We start from the raw sequence: 24,882 nt of genomic DNA, 5'->3' as shown, positions 1-24,882 counted from the left end.
TTATGATAAAAACATCATATTATGAGAATTAAGGGGGAACATTTCCAGAATAGTCACAGTTTGCAGAATTATTTCACTCCTGGAGTAATAGGGCCAGGTTAGATTATTTTAAATATTTTTATTCTTTACGAGAATAAATTCAGGAGAATTAAGCTAAAGGGATACGAAAATAAACTTGTAATATTACAAAAAAAAATACTACGAATACAAAGTATATTCAGAGATTAAAGTCCCTCTGATACTGTTTAAGTGACTGAGTAACTGCAGATTTGCCACATTTAAGATGGCGGACGCTCTGACGCATCGCAGCATAGGCAGATCCCGCCCAATGACGCGTCCATAGACTATGGACGCGTCTACTCTTATATTATGTCTATGGTGGTAACTTTATGGTGACAGGTGCTCTCGGAGTGGGAGCGGAACGGTTGCGGCGTTCGAACTTTCGTTCCTACCCGGAAAGGTCCTGGGAAGACACAGCGCCATCTTCAGGCGAAGAGAAGAACTGAACACATCAGTTTGTTCAATTTCAGTAAATATCCACGAAAACTAAACTACACGTTAAAGGTTAGCTTGGTCAACGCAAATATGGCGAGCAGTTTAATTGGTTTCCCACTTCGACGTGGTGTCGTGAGTGTAAAGTTTCGAGAAACCTCATTTGATCTTCTGAAGGATTTGCTGAGTAATTTAAACAAAGTTAACAAGGACAACCTGGATGGCTTGTCGACATGCAGCGGAGGCTTTAAACAGAGAAGACTCGTCGGTGAGTAAAACAGGTTTTATGATATTAAAACATTCAATCTTCTTCTTTTAGTAACCACTGCTGACTTAAAGATATATCAATATTTTATTTTTTTTTTCCAAAAAGAGGAAAAAATAAACACGTTTTACTAACTGTAGCTGTAAAGGTTCCTGCTATGGCTTTACGTTAACAGCCGTTATTATAATAACGTAACGTAAAATTAACGTAACGTAAAATGTTGTCCTCCTTTTCTTTCTGAAGGAGCAAGAGTTTGCTCACTGCTGCAAAACCAAGATTATATGATGTAGTAATAATGCCTTTAATATATCACTGTGTGCTTTTATAATTGGAGAGCATAATTAAGATTACAAATGGGATTTCTTTATTTTTTTATTCTATTTTTTATCTTAAAATAAATAGAGACATACTGAATGTCTGACTTCTAATAAAAAAAAATACAGGAAAGTAGTTTTAAGTTATTATTATTGCTGTTGTTATTCCAACAAAATAAATAAATACACGTTTAACTTTATAACGCATTTGCTGCCATTATGACTAACATGCAGTCAAACCTTCACCTCAATCTCTCTGTACAGTCAGAGCAAAATAAAAGCACACAAATATTTCACTTCCCAGAACATAGTTACAATTATGAGGACCAACATGAACTCCTCTTTATAATATGACTAGAGTCTAGAGTCAAATTTAGAGCTTAAAGCAGTGAAGCGACTTTGCAAAGACGATGCAACTGAAATGTTCAAGAGACTGGTAAAATCATATGGAAAACAATTACTTTTGAGTCATTGCTGCTGAAGATGGTTCTGAAAGGCACTTAACTTATTCATTGGGTGCTTTCCATACAGCATTTTGCATCTCCAGCTGTATGTTATTTCCAACAAGTTTTATTTTCATTAAATGTTTTTCCTTGGCAATCTCTACATAATATTTTATTAATTATACTACGGGATGTTTTCTACAGGTTTTATGTTATGATGATGTATTAATTCTCTGCACAGATGTGAGATCTACATACAATTAACTTGTGTCAGTGTAAGATAGGATTAACAAAGCAAAACAAACAAACAAAAAAAAACTTTTTACTTTTATGCTACTATCCTGAATTTGTCATGCTTTCCTAGAATACATCTTCTTGATTACTCAAAAACTGAGACTTGATCCAATGGTAGGATACCATGCTGTTGAACTGCTGCAGAGGTAAGAAGAATCAAGCACCTTCTGCTTCCCTCGTCACGTGTTACGCAATATTAATGCAGGTAATTGTTTTTAATCTCTCCTAGGTTTATGGTTAAGCAACTTACAGTTATGCTTGCCGCAATCCCAACTCAAGGCGCAACAAGTTGTGAGGATGTGATTTTTGACAATCTCAAGGACTCGTTCCCTTTGACCCTCTTCTCTTGTGTGCTTCTTGCAAACAAAATGTTTTTGCATCATAATGTAAGTTTTTTTTGAGTGCCCTTGAATAACAATTGGCTCTGATTTCAAATGAAAAAAAAAAAAATCTTTCCAAGTCTCTTCTCTCCATTTTTCAGATGATTGACATCTCCACCGCTGTACGGTTCCTGCATTCGCTCGGCATCAGCGTTTCCAAACAGACCCTCCTGGAATCAGAGTTGATGGTCTTTAAAGGCCTTGATTACAGACTCAGTGTCCTCAACCCTCTGATGTATGTGGAAGTAATTCTGGAGGTCCTCGGTAAAGTGTTTGGTTGACACTACATACCTTTACATTGGGGATATGTCCAGAAGATAACATCCATGCATCATTTACACATTTGAAATGGCTTTTTTCTAAGATGGAATCATGATAAAATGAAGAACTTCAGCTAATTTATAAAGACAACCATTGGGTGGACAATTTTTTAAAATTTGAAATTTGAAATTTATTTGAACATGAACATGATACAAATATAAAAATAAAATAGTGCACAGTAACAAGAAGTGCATAAGAAAGAAGAGAAAATACAGATTTTTGTTTCAGTTAACATATCATGCTCAAAATGGGGTAGGAAGAAGTGAGAACTTATAAACTCCTACCCCTAAACACTTGAGACTTTAGAGTCCTACTGTCATTAAAAAAAAAAAAAATCAAAATTAAAATTTATGGTGGATTTTCACTAATCCAGTAAACAATAAATATATATATATATATATATATATATATATATATATATATATATATATATATATATATATATATATATATATATATATATATATATATATATATATCTATTTATATCTATCTATCTATCTATATATATATATATATATATACACACACATATACTCACACAATGTGAAATATAAAAATACCTTCACTTAAACATTTTTGAAATGGTGCTGAAAGTTGTAAACTGTCTTCTAATATATGAGGGGGGATTAACTTCTCGTATGTAACACTGACTGATTGTTGCTGGTGGTTCCCGTTTGCCAGCATAAAAAAAAAGGATTTGTTTGACGAGATTACTCATTGAGTTGTACATAAAAAGCAGTAATTAGACACGCAAGGTGTAAAATAAGAATAACTCCTTGATTTCTGTTCTTTTACATTTTTATCTTCATTTCAACAAAACATTGCATGTCAGAAATTATGCATAACATTCTCAAGCATCAATGGGAAAGCATTTATTGGCACTACAGCAATCGCATGAGTAGTGTTCAGCCCCACTGCAAGCACAAGTAATTCCGACGTTATTACTGCTTTGCCATGTTCTGAAAGAAGAATCAAACTTTAACTCAAAGCTAAAAGAAAAGTCTTTTGGATACTCTGCCAGTACCCCCCAAAAATATCCATCATGGCAACAAACAACCATGCTATGGCATTCTATGAGAGCATCAAGGAAGTAAGAAGCTGCTAAGGGCTTGGTAGTGGCAGAGATAATACCTAGATTTGAAGTGAATAATGTAGGCTAACGATAAGCTTCTCCAATGACCCTGACTTCAACTAATTCAAATGATCTCTACCAATGCTCCTAAGAAGAGTAGTCCACTATCCAGACAGAATTATGTTGGTACTTGATTGAAGCTGCATGTATATATATAATTTTTTACCTTTTGTTTATTGTAGAAAATGCACATTACATTTCTGGAAGCTGTCTGGTTTAAACCTCTTCCAACCTTGGAAAAAGGGAGCCTCAAATAAATCTACAAAAGCCCAAAATCATGTTGAAGATGATTTATTTATAGGTTGTTTATTTAATAGGGACAAGTATATACATTTTACATGTCATATGGGACTATAACACATGTAGCTGTGGCTAATTTGCAAAGCTTGTCCCTTGAAGGGCCTTTACAAAAAAAAACAAGAAATAAAACGTACAAGTAAGACCGACCCAATAAAAGCACATAAACATTTTCATAGTATGTAAATTGTGTTGTGATGTGATCTCATCTCTTTTTAAAATATGTTTAAGATAATATCTGAAATGTCCCAGTCTGAATCCAGTTTGATTTCGGGACTCATGGAGTTTCACAGGTTTCCCAGCCATGGGTAGAAAATATATTTTTCTCAGAGGCACTTTTACTTTTCCACTGGAGGCTCCTCATGTGATGGAGTGCACTGCTTTGAGTGGACCTACAAGCCCACTGGGAAAAGTGGGGCTTCCTTGTGCAAACATTTAAACATTCATTCTAAATTACAGAGCTCTCTAAAAATTTCAAAAACTTAGAACTTCTGCAGAATCTGACAGTGGTTTGTTAAAATAGGTTTTCTATCTGTAATCGTTAAAAGTTCCATTGTAGATCATGCTCAGTGGTTTGATAGTTGTCGTTGTTGCCCTTGACCAGGGGTCCGTTTTTCGTACGTTGCTTAAAACATCCGAGATCAAATGAGACATCCAAGATGATTTCATCCAGCTAACCATGATCCGGCTAAATGGGTTCTTCCAACACACCTGTTGTTTATGATTAGTATGGCTGGATTGAGTTATCTGAGACAACTATGCGTTTGTTTAAAAGGGGAAATATATCGCTAGTAGAAATCAGCAGCCCTGCTATTGGCTGTTCAGCATGGCCAAAGAACACCCACAGTTTTTCTACCAAGCAGAACAAGAGCTTTTAATGGAAGGTTATGCTGAATTTGAGTCATTAATTAAAACGACAGAGAACACCTCAAAGTCTGCTTAAGCCAGGAGAGAGGGCTGGCAAAAAATAGACAAATTAATGCATAAATACTGTCCATGGTAGATGTTTCTATCACTTTCTACAGTATGAATTGTTGCATTTTAATAATTTCATATTTACTTTGTTCTTTTATATCAGAGCCTCCACGGGACCCCCTACAACATGGTGACAAGTAAAAGTGAAATACAAGAATATTCTACAAAATGGTAGCCTTTAATTATTATACTTTATTTTAAAAAGGCACTTGTTATGTCAAGAGATCCAAATTTCAGTGTCATTCCTTAGACACTGGAAGTAAAGGACACGCGCAAACTGGGAATTTTAACAAAACAATTCTTTATCTATAAAAAATGAACTTCTTCCTTTTCCAAGTCATCCACAGTTGACACGGTAAAACTGTATTGCTCCGTGTCTAGATAATCCATCCATAGTTTTTTCTAATACAATATACGGCTCGACAGGAAGCAAGCCTTTCAAAGTAAAACTAAACTTCACAATAAAATGGCCTGAACAAATCTTCTTACTGAATATGATAAAAATAAAAAGCAAACATCATACAAATAATTTAAATATTTTCTATTTATGGCTCCAACACAACTTTTTCCTCTTTAAAAAGCCACTGTTAAATGATGTGTTTGTCTGTTTATAACGGCCACCAAGAAAAATCTCTCTACACTGTCGCGCTACGCTAAAGGATCCTGTCTATTGCGCAATACGCGATTCATTCGAAAAACTCTGCAAACTATTCTTGCACCTTCCGCAACAGGTTGCTGTCGTAAAAATGGACATGGATGCGACAGCCTTCCCTATCTCCTCCGCTTATAAAGCTGCGATCTAATCCTGTTTACAAGAAATGTAAACAGGATGCTCTCGAGCAGGTTTAAGTTTGCGCACATGTTGCTATGACAGCAAGTCCAGGATGAGTTTCGAAGAACCGAACGATCCAAGATCATGCCAAATCGTCAACAATCAAATCCAGCAAACTGAGTTAGCGACGTACGAAGAACAATGACCCAGCTGTGAGAAAATCATGACATGCATTAAAACATTTGCAGCACAAAATGGCAAACAATCTCTAATCCTCCTGAAACTATATAAATTTGCTTTTGCATGTTTTACAACCTTTTTTATATGACTTTCAAATGTTTGGTGCTTGTCTAAAACTAGACCAAGATATTTGACCTCCTTAGCAACCATAATATTTTGACCACTGGTTTTTAAATGCCATTCCGTTGTGGGACGAGCCATGGAGGAAACGCAAACTGACACCGTTTTACTAACATTAACAGTGAGATCTGATGTTTTCAACCGTAATGACACAGCTTCTTAGTATTGTTGCAGTTGTGTAGTAACAAACCTAATGTTTTTTTTCCATCCACATACACCACTGCATCATCCGCATACATTTGGAATCTGGCATCAAGATAGACTTTTGGTAAATCATTTATATACAACATAAAATGAAATGCACCACATATTGAGCCCTGTTTATGTGTTAAGAAGGATGGTTTGTCATAATCGATTATTACACATTGTTTACGCTCTTCCAAGTATGAGTGGGCGTAAACTTCTGACCCCAGCTGTTTATCTCAATACATCTACCGTATGCCTTTTAATTTGGTTCGATTTTTCTAGGGCACAATGAGCCGTCCATCCCCGTGGAGCGCCTTTATCTCCTCTGCCACCATGTCCTCCAGTTCATCACCCTGGACCAAATCGCCATCTATGAGTCCTTGTTAAGAATCACCACTCAGAGTGTCAGCCCATCCAGGGAACAGAGGTATTACATTTGTCTGTAGGGCACTGATGTTTTGTAGCAAGAAGTCTCTGTAAAAATACTGTCTGATTGAAAGAGGTTCCTGTCCCCACAACATTTCCTACCAGCTATGACAGAAAACTCTGATTTGGGTTGTTAAACCTAGTGTGTCCCACATCGTAACATGTTGTTTTTGTACTTGTAATTTGTGTGACATAGCAGACCTTTTAAGGTATCAGTTCACATTTCAAATACTCTTGGATTTACATAAAGGTTGAATTTATGCTTCGGTTCAATTTCTTCTCACTCAGCTCCTATCTGGACAGTCAGCAGCTCTGTCTGCTGGCTGTTTGCTGACCTGTTGGCTCATAAATCTGTGTTTCCATTTGGGCTCTCCTGATTTGAAAGCAGAAAAAGTGTAGTAATATTTAAAAATGTTAGCTTATGAAGGTTCCATTAAATTATTAGTAACAATTTCAATCAGCATAATTTTTTTAGAGTTAAGACTTTTCAAAATTATAAGAAAGGTGATCCTAATATACAACAGATATTGTTGTTAAACTCTTAAAGCAATTACACTGATGAAATTCAGAAATAATCCGCAGCTTCTTTTCCTTAATGATGCAGGCAAGTTGCTGTGCATCCTAATGTACCGCTGCACAGTGATTATTGTTATCCTAACAGCTTACTATTAACACGTATATATATATATATATATATATATATATATATATATATATATATATATGAGAACTAAATAGAAGCAATATTGTTTTAAATTGTTTTATTGATGGTTTTTGTCTCCCAAAGGTGAAATTACTTTGTACAGTCAACATAAATTAGATCGAAGACATAACCTTTATATAAAACAATTAAACACCTGTAGTAGATGCTTTAAAAACAACAAAAATAAACATGTAGATTAAACATTTACTAAATATATTTGCCATGAAGGAGCATTTATAGAACTGAGTTCTGTTTCTAGGCAGCATCAGTTATATTGCTAAAAGCATTGGGTCTCTTCACTTTACACACACACAAACCTTAAGGAGATCTCATTCTTAATATAAAGGCTTAGGTCTGGCCTTAGCCCACCGTTTGCAGCTACAACAGCGTCAACTCTTCAGGATAGGCTGTCTACAATCTTTAGGAGTGTGTTTATGGAAATATTTTCGCCATTCTTATCATCCTTATGGACCTTTCTTTGTACACTGATGCACTGGTATCTTGAAAGTGAAAGGAAACCATCTTCAAACTGCTTTGGTATGCTGAAGCAATAATAGTTCCTTTAACTGGAACTGAGCCCAACCATTGCAAGGCAACCATAAACCTCCCACCTGACAGAACGCAGTCAGAAAAGTACTGTTCTCTTGGTAACCATAATTGGATTACCAGACATGAAAGCGTGATTTGTTACTTTGTCCAGAAAATACAACTCCACTACTCTAGAGTCCGATAGCTACATTTTTACAGCACTACAGGCAACACTTTAACTTGCAGTTGGTGATTTAAGGCTTGAAAATAGCTCCTCGGCAAAGCAAAACTATTCCATGCAGCTCTATAGGGACAGTTGTTAAGGTAATCTGAAGGCCAGATGAAGTTTTTTCACTTTTGCTGAAAGCTCTGTGATTTTACTTGGCCTAATACTACTAAGAGACCCGACGTCCCTGGTCCTCACAAACTGTGAGCAGTTGGTTAAGATAGTCCATTATCCGGTCTGGGAGTTGACGGTCCAACCCCAGCCTGCTCCAGCTTGTCCCTCAGAATAGCTGGTCGTATTATATTGATGTAGAGTCTTCAACAGACGCAGGAGATCAAACAGCACTTGGGCGATGAGCAGCGCCTTTCACCATTCTCCTTGCCACCCTTGCACAAGGAATCGGTGCGTTTCTTTGGTCAGCAATACCTATACTAAGGCTTTTGTTCAATCTACTGGTAACCAAACACTCTGGCCAGTAGATGGTGTAACCAACACATCATCAGGGCATACTGTAGCAGCACACTCACCACTTTGTTAGTTTGAGCAGAAGGACGTCAGCCGTCAGCACAGGTTGTACAGCCAGTTGGATTCAGATGTGCAACAATGGAGCCGGTCAAACATAAAAACACACCAGTATCCCTTATCGTGGCTATCCATTCTGGGATTGTTCCTCCATCCTGTTATTCAGGGGCTAAACATTAGCGGAAAAAGCAGTCGTGTTGTTGTTGTTTTCTATGATGTGCCCGGCTAACTCTTCCATGTTAATCTAAATCATTTCTAACACCAGGGAGAAGTTTGTGACAGTGACTGAAGACCGCATGCTTCTCGGAGCTGCTGTCATTGCAGTGGCAGCATACATCCTCTGTTTCAGAAAATGGCAACAGGTGAAACACATATTCTCCATAAATACTTAAGCCACACTTATGAACGTGCTTTATCAGTTGTTGTCTGTGCGGTTCAAAGCAGGCAAACGGACCAATTGCTCTTTCTGTAAATGTGACGCAGGTAGTCGGTGAACTGAACCACATTACAGGAATCTCCAGAAGAAGCATCAGCGAATTTGCTCGTGTGATATTAGTGCATATTGCTGGTACCAGTTCTTCTGCAGTGTAAACCAGGAAAAACACTGAGTCTTGGTTCTGTTAGAGGTTTGATTTATGTTGATGGAAAATCTGAAACTTCTGAAAGAAAAATGAATAAATCTATGTTCTAAAAATTGAATGTGTTTTTGGAAAGAGCCTATAGTAGCCAGCCTCTCTAAAATGTATTTTACTGTTTGGAAAAAAGAAAAGAAAAAAAAAAATAGATTTTTTTTTGAGTACTTTGTTGAGATATTAAACATTAAATGTGTTTTTTCTGCCTCATTGACCAACACACTAGAACCAAATTTACTGCAGTCTATTGCTTGGTTCCACAGAGTTTAAGGTGGAGTTGAGATCTACAGACAGAGCCACTTAAAGTCACCCCAGTCATTCGAATGACTGCCAGTTCCCTGTTACCTACCATAATGCCATTTAAGTAGCAGTTACTCGTCGTTTCATGGTCTGGCCACCACTTAGATGGGACGGCCTCTTTTCTTATTTACCACACCCGTACTTGCAACTTTCCAACTTTCCCTAATTTTTATTTTTCTCTCTCTCTATTCTCTCTTTTTTTTTTTTTTTTTTTTTTTTTCACATATAGCGTCCGATGTCTGTGGACAAACAGTCAGAATATTTTACACACCACAGCCACAAACTACTCTATGACATAAACCCAAAACAAGATATGCCTTGTTTTGGGTTTGTGACATAGATTAACACATACAGCATTGCAGAACTGTAAAGTGTAATGAAAATAATGGTTTAAAAGACATTTTTCAACTTTTAAATCATCTACACTGACTGCATGTAACTCATTCTCTGTATAAAGCCAGCTGCTCTATGAAGGCCTCCACATTAGGGAATAAACTAATTGAACAGGCTTCCTGATGATATCAAAACCTATGCTTCTATAAGGAACTTTAAAAATGAACTCAAACAACTACTAAAAAGCTCTCAACATTGTAACCATTAATTTTTCTATCCATGGTACTAGTTTTGTGTATGTATGAAGGATTTTATGAATATTTGCTGTTTTTATCTGATGAATGTGGCATGGAGTTAATATGAATTGTCCCCTCCCAAAGGGACTGCAGATGCAAATTAGCCTTTGGCTAACTCTGATACAATGAATCAAATGGTAACATTTAGACTATGTTTAATTGTACATAGTCCCTTTTAAATAAACTTTTCATAAATAGTTTTCAAGAAGACAGACACAGCAGATGGGTCAGAGAAGTTGTGAAGTTGTGAAGTTGTTGCGAAGCTTGAAGCACGGGTGTATCATAGAACGAAATCTTTGAACAAGCTTTGAACATTTCAGTATCTACTCAGTCTTGTCATCTCAAAGAAAAGAGTATGAATCCAAAAAGATGTCATGCACTTTAATTGACAGGCTACGCAAGGAGAAAGAACTAACGAGAGTAGCAAACAAGAGGTCCATGGGAAGAGCTGCAGCGATCCACAGCTCAGGTGGAATAGACTTTCAGCATGACAACTATTAGGTGCTTTACAAGTCTGGCCTTTATGTAATTGTGGTAAGAAAACAGCAATTGTTAAACGAATGGCGTAAGTATTCCTAAATGACCTCTGGGAAAATTGAAGATTCAGGCCTACATGCAAAATTAAATGTGTGACAATAAACTAACACTGCATATAACCCTGAGCACACAATTGTCTCAGTGAAACAAAGTAGTGGCAGCATCATGCTGTGGGTATGCCCTCCTTCAGCAGGGACAGGGAAGCTGGTGAGACTTGATAGGGAATCCATGACAGCTTTATTCATAAAGCGCTTCAACAACAGCAGACACTGAACAAAGTGCTGGACAAAAGTAAAGACAAATACTTGACTCAAACATCAAAAATAATAATAGTAAAAATGATGCTTAAAAGTTGAAATAAAACCCAAGAAAATACAACAAAAACTGGAAAAAAAAATCAAAACTAGATGAACTTAAACTGGGTCAAAAGCCAAAGAGAAGAGGTGGATCTTAAGAAAAGATTTAAAAATATCTAGTGAAGAGGTTTTTCTAATTTTCAGCGGAAAGCCGGTCCAGAATTTGGGAGCTGCAACTGTAAAAGCCCAGTTTCGCCTGAGCTTCTGCCGTGTCCCCAGCACCTCTAGCAACCGCTAGTCCGCTGGTCGGAGTGACCTAGAGGGGGAGTGCAGGTGATGAGAAGATCAATGGACCTATAATACAGGACAGATTAGGCTTTTTTTTGTCCCTTAATGAAATCATCACCTGCTTTTTGCATTTGTTCAGGTTATCTTTGAGTTTGATTATCTAAAACATTAAAGTGAACGTGTTATGCTTGTACAATGCAAAAACATTCTCCTACGACCGTCTGCCATTCAGTCTTTTAGAAGCAATGCAGACATCTTGAAGTGTCTCATCCTGTTACCCACTTTAATTAGTCACACTAGAGAATTTGTGGATTAAAGCTCTTTATTGCTCTGTTGTTGTCGTAGCTGTTTTTACTGTAAATACTCATCTTTTTTTTACGAGAATTAATGTTTTTTTATTCCAGTAAACCTCAGTTGTCTGGGATACGCATCGGATCCCGTTTCAGGAATGTCCCCAGCGGTGTTTGCTCACACACATCACCTCCTGACGTTCTCTAAAAGCAGCTTTCCAGCTCGGGGCGGCTGCTGAACAACAACTCCTAGGTGGAAATGAGAACGTTTGACATGTCAAGGTCACAGGAGGAGGGTTTGCCTGTATGAGACTTCAACCGCAGGGCCGAGCGAACGCCGGCAAGTCACAAATTACTTTGTCATCACTGCCGGTATGAACTCTCAGCAATCAAGCCACCCTGGGGGCCCTGTGTCTTGATGTTCCCTTGACTTGTTGCAGAGCCTCTTTTTAAACCTGAAACAAAAGCTGTGCTATTAAGGTCTGAGGGGAAGGAATTGTGGGACCTTACTAGCAGTATTCATGAACGATTGAACAATGAGCCATCAGGAGCTCAGCAATGAGCCAGGATGCAGAACAGCCTCGTCCTACACTGATTCTCAAACAGGATTATCCCAGGGATCGCCTGTCAGTCTGCTGAAAGTTTGCAAGGGCAACAGGTGTGCTCACTGCCAACGTAATCACAGGCCCCGCATGGGAAGCCCCTGAAGCATCCTGCTGGCAGGCAGGACGGTGTCGGGAAGGTGGAGGGAGAAAACAACAAAAGGCGAGGGTCCTACTTTATGTTTTCAAAAACTATTTGCATATAAAGTTAATCTATCTATACACATTTTCTTATAACTTAAATGTAGTCCCGCTTGGTATTTGTTCGAAGGTATGGGGTTTTCAAGCGGACCCATTTCCAGTTGTTGATCTGTAGTAATTGTTTGGATTTAGTTTTCTTTAGGATGACATCGTCCGCCCTTAAAACAGCACGAAGCACCTGAGGTTACTATACAGATTTCTATCTAATCTGTGCAGCATTATATTCTCATGTGAGATATTGTGTAGACAAGAAAAAACATCTTGTTGATCTTTAATGTACCGGTGGTTGCAAAAGTATTCATCCCTTTAAGTTTTACACATTTTGTCAGTTACGTCCCTAAATTACAATTTCATCAAGATTTGTGCTGGTAGACCAACACAACGTAGTACATCACTGTAGTCAGTAGTCTGGAAAAGTTCCCCATAAATTGCACTAAAATACCCCTGACCCACCACTGTTGTTTTCCAACAAAAAAGGGCGACTGTGGCTTGATGGGTTGAGTAGTCTTCTGGCAATCAGAAGGTTGTGGGTTCGATTCCAGCTTACCCTTGCCACATGTGTGCAATGTGGCAATGTGCCCCTGGGCAAGGCACTTAACCCCAAACTGCCTACCAAGCTGCGTCTTGGTGTTGGCCTAGTTAGAGCAGTGTGCTTGCACTCAGAGAAGGATGCAAGTACCCGGTTCGATCCCCAGCACCTGCACTCTGGGTCCCTGAGCAAGACCATTAACCCCAGAACGCTTCCCAGGCGCCGCACATGGCAGCCCACTGCTCCCCAAGAGGGATGGGTTAAAAGCAGAGAACAAATTTCGTTGTAATGTATGTTTCAATGACAATAAAGATGATATTACTGATATTACTGAAATAAATCTCTTAATAGAGTGAAGTGTATTTATATTGAGCCACTTCACTTTTCTACTCCCACCCCTAAACCAATCTGTGCATCATTGTCTAAATGTGTGGGCGTTTATGAGTAGGTGAATGAGGCTCATGGTGTAAAAGCACAGATACTGGTCAGTTGTCTGGACAAGTTTCCCATAAATTCTGTCTATTTACTCTTTTAAATGTAACCCCAAGGATTTCAGATGAGATCTGTGGTTCTATTAGATGAGTCGCAGACTGGCCTGATTAGTGCCATACCTGGGAAATCTAGAAATCACCTAAACTGTTGAGCATCAGACAGGCCAGAGACCCAAAATTCATAGAACATAAAAGTCCAAAACAGAGTTCAGGAGGCTGGCGAAGTTGGAGCAGAAAACTTGGTGACCAGTGGCGTGAAAACCTTGAAGGCTTGATCTTTGGGATAAACTGCCACTGCAAAAAGGGAACAAAAAGTAAGGAAAATTTTCTTGAGATGAGTGTATTTGTCCTTGATTCGAGCAGGCACATAATCTTATCTACCAACAGAATACGATTTTTGCACTTAAAATAGGAACAACTCATCTTATTTCAAGTACAGTACATCTAATTACATTATTTTAGGGGTAAAAATACTAGACACTAAGAACCAGGACCAAATATTGAGATGCAACATTCAGTTGCCCCACTTATGTGGAACAAACTCCCAGAAGACTGTAAAAGGGTGGAAACCCTAAGTTCTTTTATTATGCCACTGCAATGTACTTTTCTATGTTTTTTTTTTTTTTTTTTTGGTTCTTATGTTTAATTAATGTAAATCACTTTGAATTGTCCTGTTACTGAGATGTGCTTCACAAATAACTTGTCTTGTGTAATCTGGCTTGATCTTTGGCATGAGCTTAGAGAACGGGAACCCACCAAGAAGCTCCAGGAACGATATCCCACAACGGGGCCCTGGAGAGTGGTGCTGGAACCATTGGAAGGACTCTGTGTCATGAACATGAGGCGAACCCACCTGGACTCCCTGGTCTATGAAGTATGGAACGTGGACTTGAGGCACACGTTCTTTTAAGCGCAACATTGTGCTCTGCTGAATTATCGGGATATTTGGTTCTGCAGAACAGGTCACGATTTAAAGCTAGAGGCGATAAGCGAAGTTTTCCCAAGTCTTTTTTTGAATAACTGTGCATGCAAGACTGTCTTACCTGCTCGTCAGGGGCGTGAAAAAAACAAATCTCCCAAATTCACTCTGGTCTTTTTTCTTTCTACTGAGGCCTTCCTCTTCTTCTCATAAACTTGTATGTGGCTTTCTTCTTGTGACTCTCAGCCGTTTTCAAAGCACACGGTGAGAGCAGCGAAGCTACGATTAATGGCTAACACTGAAGCGAACAGGACACACAAACACTAGAGATGCACAGCCAGCAAGCAGAAACCAAGAAGGGAGGTGCACGCACACTGGCGTTACGTGAGCGCGTCAGAATGATCGTCATGTGGGACAACCAATAGATAAAGCGATACCCTTGGAACGTGAGGGACAGAGGAAGATGACAGCAGGAGCCAAACCCTGAGAAATCCTGACCCTTATGACCGAACGGCAGGGACTGGTTAGAGTTTTTACAGGCCTGTAACTCTGACATTTTGTTATACATAATTTTTATGAATACATAATGTATCGACTACTTTGATGCTTTTACCCAGTATAACAAAAGTGTTTCTGAACAGGATTGCCAACTGTGGCTTTCATTGATAACTGGTACTTGTTTATTCATCTTAAACTTATGAAGGTATGTTTTAATCTTCAATCAAGTTGAATCTTGAACTAACCCTTCGCAATGTGAATCTTTTGCCATAATAAACAAAGCAATCCTTTGTTTCTTGTTTGTTACATCACTCAGCCATGTGCAACCAATAAAAGCAAAAGAAGCAGAGACTATACGGTCTTTATGCCTCACATTGGCACTGCATATGGTGAGCCAGAGTAGCTGTAGCTCCAGTAGATAAGCGGAAAATCCAGAGCCAAGCCTGACTGAGACACCTCTCTGGCTCCCCATGATTCTGATGATCCCGTCTTAGCCCCCCTCATTAATCTCCTCTCCTCCTGCATCCCGGTAATGGGAGAGTGGACTCCGGCGCTCACCTTCAGTTGTTTTTTCTGTTCTTCATATCCAAGCGGAGGGGAAGATTCGGGAACTGCAGAGGGTGAGAACGCTCTGCAGGGATTGAGTCAAAGCCAGGGCAAGCATATGTGTTTCCAGAGGTGAGTGGAGGCTTAAACACTCTGCTATCTGTGACCACTTCATCCATCACTCCTACTGACACACAGGGCTCACATGCACACACTCACAGCGTGTCCAGAACAATTTTCAGGGCTTTGGAGAAGTATCCCTTATTATAAAGAAAACATTTAAAGTAAAAAAAAAAAAAGTCAATCCTTCGGGCCTTGTGATTGCATGCAAAGATGTACTACCGATGTCATGTTTTCAACAAATATTTCAACAGCATTGTCTTAAAAATGATTTAGTGCTATTGAAAAACAGCAAAGCATACTAATTTAAATTACCAGTTGAAAAGAAAGTACATTGTAATTAAACCAAAAGTATACTTTTATTACAATTATGCATAACAAACATAGGTGTCACTGGACTTATTTTACTGGGGAAAACGTCCCAGAATATATCTTCTGTGCCTCGGTGCCTACACACAAGAAGGACGTCTAATTACTTGGGAGCATAATACTGTGTGAAGGAGAAACTAAATAGGATAGTAGCAGGGTCGCCTAATGTTTGTGTGAATGCTGTGGTGATATGAGGTCATTCTTTTTAAATGCATTGTAACAATAAACACGAAAGAGATGTTGCATATGCCAGCAGTTTGTCGGATCATAAGGCAGCAAAAATCTCTATTTCAACTATTATAGTTATTATTAATTTTCTCAAATTCAGAGTATTTAAGGAGTTTGTGAAACCCCAGGATCACTGGCTTTTTTGACCTTCTGCCAGGTTAATTCACAGCCTTTAAAGTTAAAGGAATGCCCATATTTGGACATAAAATTAGGCAAAACCTCACACTGCCTCATTGTGTGGCGTCATGGAAAAAAATCACAAGAAATAAGCCAAGGCTTCAGGAAGAGAATTGCAAACCTCCAAAAAATTTGGTCCAAAATGGGAACAATTTCCAAATTCCTTAAGGTGCCACGTTCTTCTCTTCAAAGAGTTGTTTCCGAGTATTAACAGCATGCCGATGTCCAGTCATCATTCTGCTCCAGAAGGAGGTGCGATCTGTGTCCTGTAGATGCCCATGTTTTGCTGTGAAAAATATGCCCTCGGAACAAAAGCTAAAAAACACGTGGAGATGGCTGGCTGCATCTGGTCAGAGATGGTAATTTCTCATTGTGGGAGTGGTGGCCTAGTGGTTAGGGAGCTGGGTGTTTGCGTCTTGGAAAGGCTGCAAAACTCGGATCAAAACTCAGTCTGGGTCCCAGAGAAACAAGACCCCTGGACCACAGATTGCTCCCCACGGCCCACTCAGTGTTGGCAGCACACTGCTCCCTAAGGGACGGGTTAAATGCAGAGACAAATTTCCCCTCTGAGGGACTATAAAGGGAAATATTCATTTTTTTTATTTTTTATTTCCTGCACCAGCAGGAAACCTGGAAAGCCATTACTTCAAACGTAACATAAAAAGCCAGCTTACAGTTTGAAAATTCAAAAATTCAAAATACAAAAAAAAATTATTTTTTCACATAGAATAAGATATATTTTTTTTTACGAAAAACGATTGTGGCAATTGTATTTTATTCTTGACGGATAGATTGTAAATCACCTCAAAAGTTTTTTTGATCAATCTTTTCAAAACAGAGTGAAAATCAAACCACAATGAACAAGAAGACAAATCAGAAATCATTCCTTCTTAATACATAAATTTGTTGTGCACTGTATTTATATTGTTTGGATGTTCTTGAAAGTATGACTTTAAATCCAGCAATGCCCTGTATGCAACAAATTAATAACAGGTTGCAGACAGATTACCTTATGAGACCATATCTGAATCTGTTAAAATTTGAGGGGATAGAGTAAGTAGATTCCATCTAATGCTTGATAAGCCAGCAATCATTCATAATCAGCAAGAATCAACACTAATGTGGTGTTAACTAAATAAGTAATTAAAATTAGACACCAAATTTTGCCAATTCCCACAACATTTAGATGCCGCATTCCAGTCTTTGAATTGGCAATTCAGCTAGCAGGGTGCTTATAGTGTAATTATGAAGCATCCAGCCTTCACATCATCCCTTATTCTTATTCCGGCAAATAGGCTCGTAATTTCCTTTGACTTATTGGACAAGGGGGCCAGGATAATCTCTGACACTCGCCGTCGTCTTCCCCATTTATCATTTCAAATGTCAGATACCGCAATCTGCAGGGAGACGAATTGAGTTTTGATTGACACGGACCTTGTTTCTCCAGAATAATTAGGAATGATCGAGGTATTAGTGCCTGCTTTCATCATAAATAATTCATTAAACCTGCCTTCCTTCTGAATGTTTGCTTCTCTCCTGTGCCTGGACAAATTCCTCCTCGGTAAACATGATAAGGTCTGTAAAATATTATCGGAGCTGAAAACATAGGCATATTTATATTAATTATCAGGCAGCCAGATGCCTTGACTTTGCTCTTATTAAAACATAGTGGTCCAACACCAGTAGATGGCATTGCTCTTAAATTATCACTGACAATCCCAGTGACACACTAGACATTGAGCAACTTTGATTCTGATTCTTTTCAGTTTTTCTCCTTGTAAGGCACTTGCAAGGCACTTATGGTGTTATTTCTACTTCAGCTGTGGCGCAGAACAAGGAAGTTGACAGTGATAGCCTTGTCCTGGATGTGTCTGTATGTGGCGGCTCTTGTAGTGCTGACTCTAACCACAAGCCCATGCCTTGTGATACCTGGTTTCTGTCCTAATGGGCAATGCAATGCACTTACTCTATATAGATTATTCTCCTGCTGTAAGATTTAGAATCAGAATCATCTGTATTCAGCCATGACTATGCACAATCAAATAATTTGACTGGGGTTAGCGAGCTCACAGCAAACAGACATCGGGTATACATGTATAAACAGATTGTATGTCCTTTTCAACATATAAGGAAATGAGTTGTGAAAGTGGTATGTGCGTAGGGTGTTTCACCGCAGTGTAAATAAATGATTAGGCTGCTGTTCTTTGGGTTCAACAGAGAGACAGCCTGGAGGAAGAAAATGTCTGTCATAGCTGTTTTTTTTTTGTTTCTTTTTGCAAACAGTGCTAGGTAGGTAAAGGTCTGATGGTAAAAGTCTAAACAGCTTGTCTACAGGATGTGTGTGGTCTGCAGGGATGATAGCTGACCCTTTCCTGATGCTAAACCTGTGCTAGATGGAGGGAAGGTCAGCCCCGATGATCTTCTCTGTAGACCTAGTTGTTTGTTGCGGTTTAGACCCGTCTTGTTTCATGGACGAGGCCAGGTACACAGTGACGGATGAACACAACACAGACTGAATGATGGCAGTGTAGAAGATAATCAGCCTCTCCCGTGGAAGGTTGCACTTTTTGAGTTGCTGCAGGAGGTAAAGTCTCTGCTATGGCCTTCTGCCGAACAGTTATTACGCGCGAGGACTATCTCAGGACCTGAGAAAGTGTGCTTCCCAGGTACTGGAAGTGAGACACAGCAGACAAAGTGTTGTTGAGAATGGTGGTGGATGTGGGGGGGTCCATATGTGGACTAGGTGCTGTCCTGGATGACAGTGGCGTCATCCGCAAACTTCAGGAGTTTCACAGACGGGTCCGCTGAGGTGCAGTCTGTTGTGTTCACGTAGAAGAGGAGTGGGGAGAGAACACACACCTGGGGGGGTCGCCGGTGCTTCACCTGTTGCTGCTGGTCATTTGGGAAACTGATGCCTCAGCATATTGCACAACTGGTTTGACGGTGTTGAAGGACAAGCTCACAAAGTTCACAAACAACAGATTCTGGCATACCTTCCTGGGTGGTCGAGGTGGAGCAGGATGAAATATTCATCCAAGGTGGACTGCATCATCTCCCCACCTCTTTGCACGGTGGGCAAACTGCAGGGGATCAAAGTGTGTGTCCCGTGGTGTCCTTCAGACGTTTCAACATCAATCGCTCAAAGGACTTCATGACCACAGACGTCAGGGTGACAGGTCTGTAGTCATTTAACCCTGTGCTGGTAAGTTTCTTGGGGAGATGAAGCAGACGGCGATCAGAAAGTCCCACAGCGGCCCTGGTGAGGGCACAAACTGCGTCTTTAAAGCTGTTTAACAGTGATCCAGGGTGTATTTATCCCCGGCGAGGCATTTTTGCATGCTGTTTAAGAGGTTTGCACTGGTAAGTAGTTGAATGGAGGCAGATTCTATCTGTAGTCTATATACCGTTTAGAGCAGTGGTCCTCGATTCCGGTCCTCAAGGGCCCCGGTGTCCTGCAACTCTTATTTGTTACTTTCCTTCAACGCCTGAGTGAAATTATCAGGTCATTAGCAGGACTGTGGAGAAGTTGACTGCATACTGAGTAGGTAATCCAGCAACTGGATTCAGGTGTGTTGGATTAGGGCCACATCTAAAAGGCCCACTGGGTTAGAGTATGATGAGCTACACTGAATGCTGTTGTTCACCTCAAGTGAAGGAATAAAAGCAAGTAGATGTTGTTTACGTTGAGACAGTCAGAAGAAAAAAAAAAACACTGCTTGATTCTACCCAGTGTTTCTTTTTCGTGTTTTTCTCCCACACTTTTTCCTTCAACTTAACTTTCCAATTATATAACTGGACACAGCACCCTGTGAACAATCAGCTTCTTTAGCAATAACATCTTGTGGCTTACCTTCCTTATGCAGGGTGGCAATAACTGCCTGCTAAACAGCTGTTAGGTCAGCAGTCTACCCCATAATTATGCAGGCCAGGGGCGGGGTGGCCATAGAGAGGTTCAGGTGGATTCCTAAACGGCCGGTCTGTTTCAGGCCGAACCGGCTTGTGGTCGGAATGTTTTTTTTTTTTTTTTATTTCTTCTCAAAAAAAAAAAAAAACGCAGCCATGTTGGTGTGCGAGCATGTAGCTGCCCTCGAGGCCGCAGCTGGCACAGTACAATGCCAGACTGAGTCAATCTGATATTTTCATATTAAGCGGAGATACACACGGCCCCTCCTAATTTGAAGAAAAAGAAAAACAGGAACGAAACACGGGCAGGTTAAATTAGAAAAAAATGCATAAAAGAAAGCAGAAAGAAATGGGTGGAGTAGGGAAAGTTTGTGCAGGATGCTGCTGGTGCTCAAAATTAACCATCCTTTTTTGGTGGGGCCAAGTTCATCATAACTAGAGTCAGCCAGGCCCGTGATGACACCAGACCAAACAGCATGGCTGCAGTTAGCAAACACTCCCTATGTAGTCCTATCCCACCCCAAAGCTGGCATGTTTCTGTTTTTGAGGTGTTCAGAGCACACAGGACATTAAAGTTACAGCATACATGTATAAATAATTAGGCTGCTTTATCAATAAATACTGTCAATCCATACTGGCTCACCAGAAAAAGGAAGACCTTTCTTGATAGAGTTGTATTCAAAGAATAATATTTGAATAACTATACATCCTGTTTTCCTTTTGCGTTTCTACATTACAGCCTAAGACTAGCTCAAGAAAAATACAAATATTTTGAGTGATTCGCCGAACATTTTGTGTGTTTAGCGCTTATGTTGTTTTTTTCTGTTGTATTTTGTTCCAACACTGAACATTTTTGACTTATCCACTTGTGTGCTTCGGGCATCCTTCAGCATGGACTAAACAAAAATGGGATATTTGCAGAAATAATAAACTGGAAACCTTGTTTCGTAGTTCTGTAGCTAAAGCTGTGAGGTAATTCTTAAAAAACATTACTGAAAAACAGAGAAAACGCAACAGCTTGAAAAAAAAATGACCCAAAAAAGACTATTTAGATATACCCAGTATATAGACCAAATTCAAATCCCCTACTTAGACACAACAAAATGTATGTAAGGACTAAAAAAGTAGATTTTGCATGATGCGTCCTCTTGAAATCAATTACCTTGACGATTGTTTCACTTAAACGCACAATATTCGGTATGAGTATTAAGAATCGGTTCCCCATTCTTCGCGTTAAAGAACCGGCCCACACGGCCGGCTCGGTATCGGACGACACGTCAGTGTTTTCAGCGGTAGGGGAGGGCACCTCTCCGTGTTGCGGCGCTGCGTGGCAGTGCGCGCCGATCCGCCGCTGGCTGGCTGGCTGCGCAACACACGCGTGGCTTTAGTCGTGAATGGCCTCCACTGCTTGGCACATACGCTGGGCGAGAAGCAGCCGTGAGTCCCGGACGACGCGACTTTTCGCCGCGTCCCACACCCAGGAGGAGGAGGAGGCGGACGGGGGGCTGAATGCGGTGGCTTTGATCGGTGCAGTTATTCCCTGCTGTCAGTCGGCTTGGCCGCTTCGGAGCGCTCGGACACGGACGGAGGAGCCGCACCGCACGGAGCGCTGCAGCAGCAGCAGCAACACGGAGGAGCCGTGGATGTGATGCCAGGGCTGGACAGAAAAACGCAGCTTCGAGTCTAGAGAGGAGGTAAACTCTCTCTTTTATTCTGCGACTCCTGTTCCATCTCAACTGCACTCGTTTGCATCCTAAATCATAGTTTTTTTTTTTGTTAATAGCAGAAAGTTTATGTATATTATTATTAACACACCAGTGCACATATAACATATAATGGCTTTATCTGGACTCTGCTCGCAGCCAGGACCCCGCAAGCCAAGCTAAGCCAATGAACAACCCCCAGTAGTGTTTTAATGGGATATACTTAGCTGCTCCTTTGAATGCAACGACAGGCGTTTTCTTTATAAGGGTTAAATGCAACATATGCGACGCATTTACTGTCTAACTATGCAACGCACTGTGGTGATTTTCTCTGTAGTCAAAAAGATCTTTATTCCCACCTTTAATCACCCAGACAGCCTGCAAAGCAACGCTGAATTTATTTAAGTTTCAGGCTATAAATCCAGATTCTTCTAGCCTATTTTTCCAGCAGTTTCTGGTTAAGAAGGGCTGCCCACCCAGACAACAAACTGTCCATAAAATGAAGAGGTCTTTACGGCAGAAGCTGTTCCTACTTGTTCGCTCGCTTCAGGCCAGCATCTACCTCCCTGTGCACAGCCTATTATCTGACATCTGGTCCCTCTTTGACAGAGACTTATGTGGTAATAGTATGTTTCAGTCGAGGCACTTAATCTGTGTAATGCCTGTTGTTTGGAAGGGGAAAACACTTATTTCCCCCTTTTGTTCACAATCCGGATCATCATTCAGAAGAAATTGTAAATAGATTTGGACATTAAGGCTGAATCCCATTGCCCCCCCACAGCTTATTTCTCTGGATGACACTTGGAAACAAAGGGCTATGGCTGAGTTGCAGCACTGCAATTACGCTCACATGTGTAAACATACTTCAATCATGCAATAACCACAGCACATCAAATGTATCGTGGCTAATTATTGTTTGTGAACTTTTTTTTTGTTAAATTAAAAACTTTTTTTCTGCTTTCTGATCTAGAGTCATATCCAACAAAAAGGAATATTATTGAAACGTTTGATTTATTTTAGTAACTCAGTTCACTAAGTGAAACTGATTGTATACATTAATTACACAGACTATATAAACACAGACTGATGTTTTCAAGCCTTTTATTTCTGTTAATTATAATGGTTTTTCCACGCAGAGCAAATGCAAACACAACATTTGAGATTAGAATATTACGTCAGACCTCATAAAAAAAGCATTTTTCATACAGACCTGTGGGCTTAGTGAAAAGTATGTTCAATACCTGCATAAAGGATGTTTTTATTTTTAAAAGTTACTTTTAATCAAACAAAGGAGCCTAAACAAATAGTGTATTCTAATTTATTCAATATGTCCATATTTAGTTTGATATAATTGTCAGTTCTTTTCAACGGACCAGATTAAGCCTAGTATTTATCAGTCAAGATGTGGAAACCACTGAAAAGTCTAGTTTGGTGTGTATTCTGATATATTATTACACCAGTGACAAGTATATTACGTTTTGACGTGCTTTACCGTAGCTCCAGTCAATAATCTTCAAGTGTGTTTGATGATTTGACCCCCTTGAACTTGACCTTATTTTCTGAGATTACAACCATAGTTTTTGTTGTATTTTATGAGTATTATTTATAGACTAACATAAAGTAGCCCCAAACTGAAGTGGAAGGAAAATTAGGCATGCTTTTTTTTTTTTAAATGTACTACAAATAATTGAAATGCCTTGACAATGGTCTGGTATCAGGGGTGAGAAGCATTTCTATTCAGCCCAAAGTCTCCTATAGCATTCATAAGAGCAGAAGTCAAGAGCTTCATGGTAACTATGGAGGAGCTGCAGAGATTCATAGCTCAGGTGGAACACTTTTTTAAAAACAAAAACTACTGTCTCTATGCCCCATAAATCTGGCCTTTATGTAAGAGTTGTAAGAAAAAAGACACGCGTCATAAGATGTCCTGTTTCCATGTTGGTGGTACCGCAAAACATGTTTCTAAAAGGTGCTCCAATAAACCTAGACCAAACTGAATTTCTTTGGTGTAGATGCTATGTGCTATGCTAAAACCCACATTGGACATAACCATGAACACACGGTGAAACACGGTGGTGGTAGCATTATGACCTGGAGCAGGTTTTCTTCAGGACGGACACAGAAGATGGTCAGAGTTGATGGGGTGGAGCTCCAAATACAGGACAGTCCTGGAAGAAAATCTGTCTGAGGCTACAAAAGACTTGAGATTATGGATAGATGTTCACCTTACAGTAGGCCATTATATGTAAAATCCAGAGCTGAGAAGGGAAAGGTTTAGATAAAAGCACATTTTAATGTGTTAGGATGGTCCAGTTAAAGTCCAGACCTAAATATAACTGAGAATCTGTTGCAAGACTTGATGTTAAAAGAGGCTCTCCACCATTTTTTACTGAGCTTAAGACATTTTGTAAAGACATATATGCAAAACGTCTAAATGTGTAAACTGACAATGATTATTGAAGGAGTGTCCCATTTCTCAGTGGGTTATTTTATCCACTACCTGAAAAAAGATTGGGGTAGGCTTAGGGGTAACACTAGGAAATGGGTTTCAGCCGAAACATAATGAAATGTTACAATATTTAACACTGTTAAAACACAAAGATATGCCCTTTCAGCTGCTGCTATCTTTTTTTTTTTTAACAAAGCACTTATCACAAGAATATGTAGTGTGCTTCAGTTTTCATGGTTTTCATGGCTTCTGTATGAGGCTTGAGATGACTGCCGCCTTTTTTTTATTTAAGTTCTTGGTTGTCAGCTCGGCTCGACGCAGATGAAAGACGCTCATCCTCAAAGCGTTCTCTCATCACACCACTGACATGCGCTGGTTTTGCTCTTCCGACACACATCTGTGAGCTCACAGTGTGTACGTTTTCTATTGTGAGATCACCATGTTCTCTGTTTTCTTTTTTTTTTCTTTTGTTCAGGCCTAAACTTTTTTTTTTTTTGTCTTGTGTGGCGCTTATCTCTCCCTTCTCAGTGGGGGTA

At 39.6% G+C, this 24,882-nt stretch overlaps 1 protein-coding gene and 1 long non-coding RNA gene across 2 annotated transcripts in view; both read left to right on the top strand.

Moving 5' to 3' along the window:
- The first annotated feature begins 467 nt into the window (after positions 1-467).
- cntd1 (cyclin N-terminal domain containing 1) lies at positions 468-9,385 on the top strand. Its single transcript, XM_036141698.1, has 7 exons — positions 468-760; positions 1,879-1,954; positions 2,038-2,194; positions 2,290-2,452; positions 6,517-6,661; positions 8,905-9,001; positions 9,123-9,385. Exons 1-7 carry the CDS (start codon positions 586-588, stop codon positions 9,228-9,230), a joined length of 921 nt encoding a protein of 306 aa, XP_035997591.1. The 5' UTR covers positions 468-585; the 3' UTR covers positions 9,231-9,385.
- Positions 9,386-21,495: 12,110 nt separating this feature from the next.
- Positions 21,496-24,882, top strand: part of LOC118564307 — a 63,541-nt gene continuing 60,154 nt past the window's right edge. Inside the window, exon 1 of the long non-coding RNA XR_004931750.1 lies at positions 21,496-21,888. This is a non-coding gene — a long non-coding RNA (uncharacterized LOC118564307). The remainder of the gene's footprint in view (positions 21,889-24,882) is intronic.

Source organism: Fundulus heteroclitus, chromosome 10, assembly GCF_011125445.2.
Source record: "Fundulus heteroclitus isolate FHET01 chromosome 10, MU-UCD_Fhet_4.1, whole genome shotgun sequence".
Lineage (NCBI taxonomy): Eukaryota > Metazoa > Chordata > Actinopteri > Cyprinodontiformes > Fundulidae > Fundulus > Fundulus heteroclitus.
Note: the sequence above shows the minus strand (reverse complement) of the source record. Positions and strands in the feature narration are given on the sequence as shown.